Genomic DNA, 2,681 nt, shown 5'->3' on the forward strand with positions numbered 1-2,681 from the left:
CTTTCTTTTTCTTTCTTTCCTTTGTTGCGTTATTTCTCTTTTTTCTTGTGTGTCGCGATGTCTGTACAGGAATAGCCGATTGACGTCAATTTCTTTACCTCCCATGGAGACTATGCTCACGGAGCTCGAGGAACTTCAACGAAGACACTAAAAGAAAGAAAGAAAGAGAGGGGGGGGGAAGATGGAAAGAGATAAGAAAGAAGGAGGAGATAAGAAAGACAGGAATAAAGAAAGAGATAAGAGAGAAGGAGATATGAAAGAAGGAGTGTTGGATATGTCTGTCGTTTCTCTTGTTCTCTCTCGAAGTCAAGGAAAGGTTTCTTTCTGCGACTGCCTGTATGTGCATGTGGAGAAAAAAGCAGAAGAAGAGCTCCCTCTCTCTTTCTCCTGTGAAATGTCAAAGTGTAAATCCTCTTCCTCTCTACCTTCTTCTTTCATCTTTCCTCTCTTCGACTTCTTCTACGTTGATATGACTAACTAATCTAGACATAATAGAGGAATTCCTCCTGCTTCTTGCCAAGATCTCTCTAAAGTCCACCTTGCACCTGTCGCCACACTTGAAGTTTGCGAGACACTTCCAGAACACTCACTCTTCCCCCCTCTCTCTCTCTCCCTCTGTCTCTCTCTCTCTCGCCCTTCTTTCTTTCTTTTCATTGCAGTTAACCCCCGTCGTTGAAGTTTCGAGGACGTGAGAGGCCAGCCGTCACTCCTTGTTTCGTGTGGATGAGAGCAGAGAGGCTCTTTTTGAACTTTCTCTTTAGCTGTACAAGATCGATACGACACCTTTTCCTCCTCCTCCTCCTCCTCTCTCTGAAGGTTCTTCTGTTGTGCTTTTACATTGGAGAAAATGAATTTCTCTGAAAGGATCATCGATCAAGTCAGTGCCTCTGTCTCGTCTCCCTCGCTAGGAGGAGGAGTAGTAGGTCGTGTCTTTCGTATCGCGATAGTCTTCGCCGATGTGGAGTGATAAGAAGTCTATGTATGAGGCTTGTATGCAGTAGAAGACATCTCTCGCTTTCTTCTATTACTCAAGAGAGCCGTTGCTTCTACACCTTCTCTCTTCACTCTCCCTTTTCACACCCCTCCATTTCTATCGATTCCTCTGACTAGATCTGCTTTCTACGAAAGGCCGCTATGGTAGAGAGCAAAGAATGAAAATTCCCGGAATTCTCAATCGTAGAAAGAAAGAGGATGATAGCGTGTGAAGAAGAGGAGTCTCCGGAGAGATCTAGCGAGGAGATGGCGAGGTAGTAGGAAGAAACCGAGAGAGGCCTCTCTCTGTTGCATCTCTCTGTGTTTCATGTAGAGTCCTTTAGAGAGGAGACAGACAGACAGAGAGACAGAGAGATAGAGAGATAGATAGAGAGATAGATCGATCATATCTTAATAAGGAAAGAAACACATGCGGAGGATGAAGAAAAGAAGATCTATGAAAATGGCGTTTCTTTACACGTTCAATTCTCTGTCAAACAGAAAGAAGAGAAGAAGAGCGCTTTCTTCATCTTCTTCTGTCTCTTCAAAGGCACGCAGAGACAGCGCTAGATGATCTACAGCAAATCCTTCTTCTCCCTCCGTCTTTTCTTTGCAAAGAAGACTTCAGTACCTCTACGAAAAGAAATTACATGCATGAGAGACTTTAGAAAAGAAGGGAATGAAACTTAGATCGCGAGGGTACTCTTTTCCCTTAAAGAAAGTCTGAAGAGATGAAAGAGGGAGAAGAAGAAAGAAGCTATCTCTCCCCACTCACCTCACGTCAAAGAAAACGTGACAATTATTTATCTCTTTCTCTCTTTCTTTCTCACTCTTTCTTTCTTTCTCACTCTTTCTTTCTTTCTTTCTTTGTGGCTGGCTATTCTCCGTCTTTCTCTATCCATGAGAGACGTGAGAAAGGATAATTGAAGCTTTTTATCTCTCCTTCCTCCATCTCGGCGTAGTCGCCTTTACAACTTTTCCCCGGTGAGGTGTACGTACACCTCAGCTCACTCGGTCACTTGGATTCTCAGATCAAAGAAAGAAGAAATTTCGGGTGTGAGACATTGATCGATCTTATCAGAAGAAGAAAAGCGACTTGCCTGTCTTTGAACAGACGGCGGTGTAAGACGTGAAGATGAAGAGACAAGAAAGAAAAAAGAAGAAATAGAGAGGCTCCGTCTCAGCACACAAGCCTTTCTATAGGCAAGAAAAGATTTCTCCTTCATCCTCTTCTTCTTTCTTCTTTTCTCTTCTGGGCCCCCATTCGGTCCTGAATCCACCTTAGCTCATCTCTAGCCTAAGTAAGTAAGGGGGAAGTCATTCTCGCTCGACTGAAAGTCTCACGCACACTCACACATAGATAGACGAATTGACTGGTCCATCGAGGCACAAGAGACAAGACACTCTACATAAATAGATAGATAGAGAGATAGATAGGCTAAAGACAGATAGATAGAGAGAGATAGATTAAAGATAGACAAATAGGTTAAAGATAGATAAATACATTAAAGATAGATATAGCTAGATAAATGAAAGACACATTAAAGATGGATAGGGTGCAGCCTCCATGAAACGAAGAGAGAAAGACGAGGAGACTCCTTCATAGTAGTTTCAAGGGGCTGCTGTATGCAAAAAGATCCCTTAGTATCGCTTAACATTTTTCTTCTTCTAGATTAATTTAGGATCTTCTTCTTCTTCCCTTTCACCTC

The 2,681-nt window shown here is 42.7% G+C and overlaps 2 protein-coding genes across 2 annotated transcripts; one reads left to right on the top strand and one right to left on the bottom strand.

Moving 5' to 3' along the window:
* The first annotated feature begins 83 nt into the window (after positions 1–83).
* CSUI_009495 (uncharacterized protein) lies at positions 84–2,187 on the top strand. The gene has a single exon (XM_068069611.1). The coding sequence runs from the start codon at positions 182–184 to the stop codon at positions 479–481; it is 300 nt and encodes a 99-aa protein (XP_067918412.1). The 5' UTR covers positions 84–181; the 3' UTR covers positions 482–2,187.
* CSUI_009496 (uncharacterized protein) lies at positions 1,199–2,670 on the bottom strand. Its single transcript, XM_068069612.1, has one exon. The coding sequence runs from the start codon at positions 2,196–2,198 to the stop codon at positions 1,980–1,982; it is 219 nt and encodes a 72-aa protein (XP_067918413.1). The 5' UTR covers positions 2,199–2,670; the 3' UTR covers positions 1,199–1,979.
* Between the last annotated feature and the right edge of the window lie 11 nt (positions 2,671–2,681).

This window comes from Cystoisospora suis, assembly GCF_002600585.1.
Source record: "Cystoisospora suis strain Wien I chromosome Unknown contig_5692, whole genome shotgun sequence".
Classification (NCBI taxonomy): Eukaryota; Apicomplexa; class Conoidasida; order Eucoccidiorida; family Sarcocystidae; genus Cystoisospora; species Cystoisospora suis.

Coding starts and splice junctions, on each gene's coding strand:
- CSUI_009496 (XM_068069612.1), bottom strand. CDS start 2,198: ATGAAGGAGAAATCTTTTCTTGCCTATAGAAAGGCTTGTGTGCTGAGA.
- CSUI_009495 (XM_068069611.1), top strand. CDS start 182: ATGGAAAGAGATAAGAAAGAAGGAGGAGATAAGAAAGACAGGAATAAA.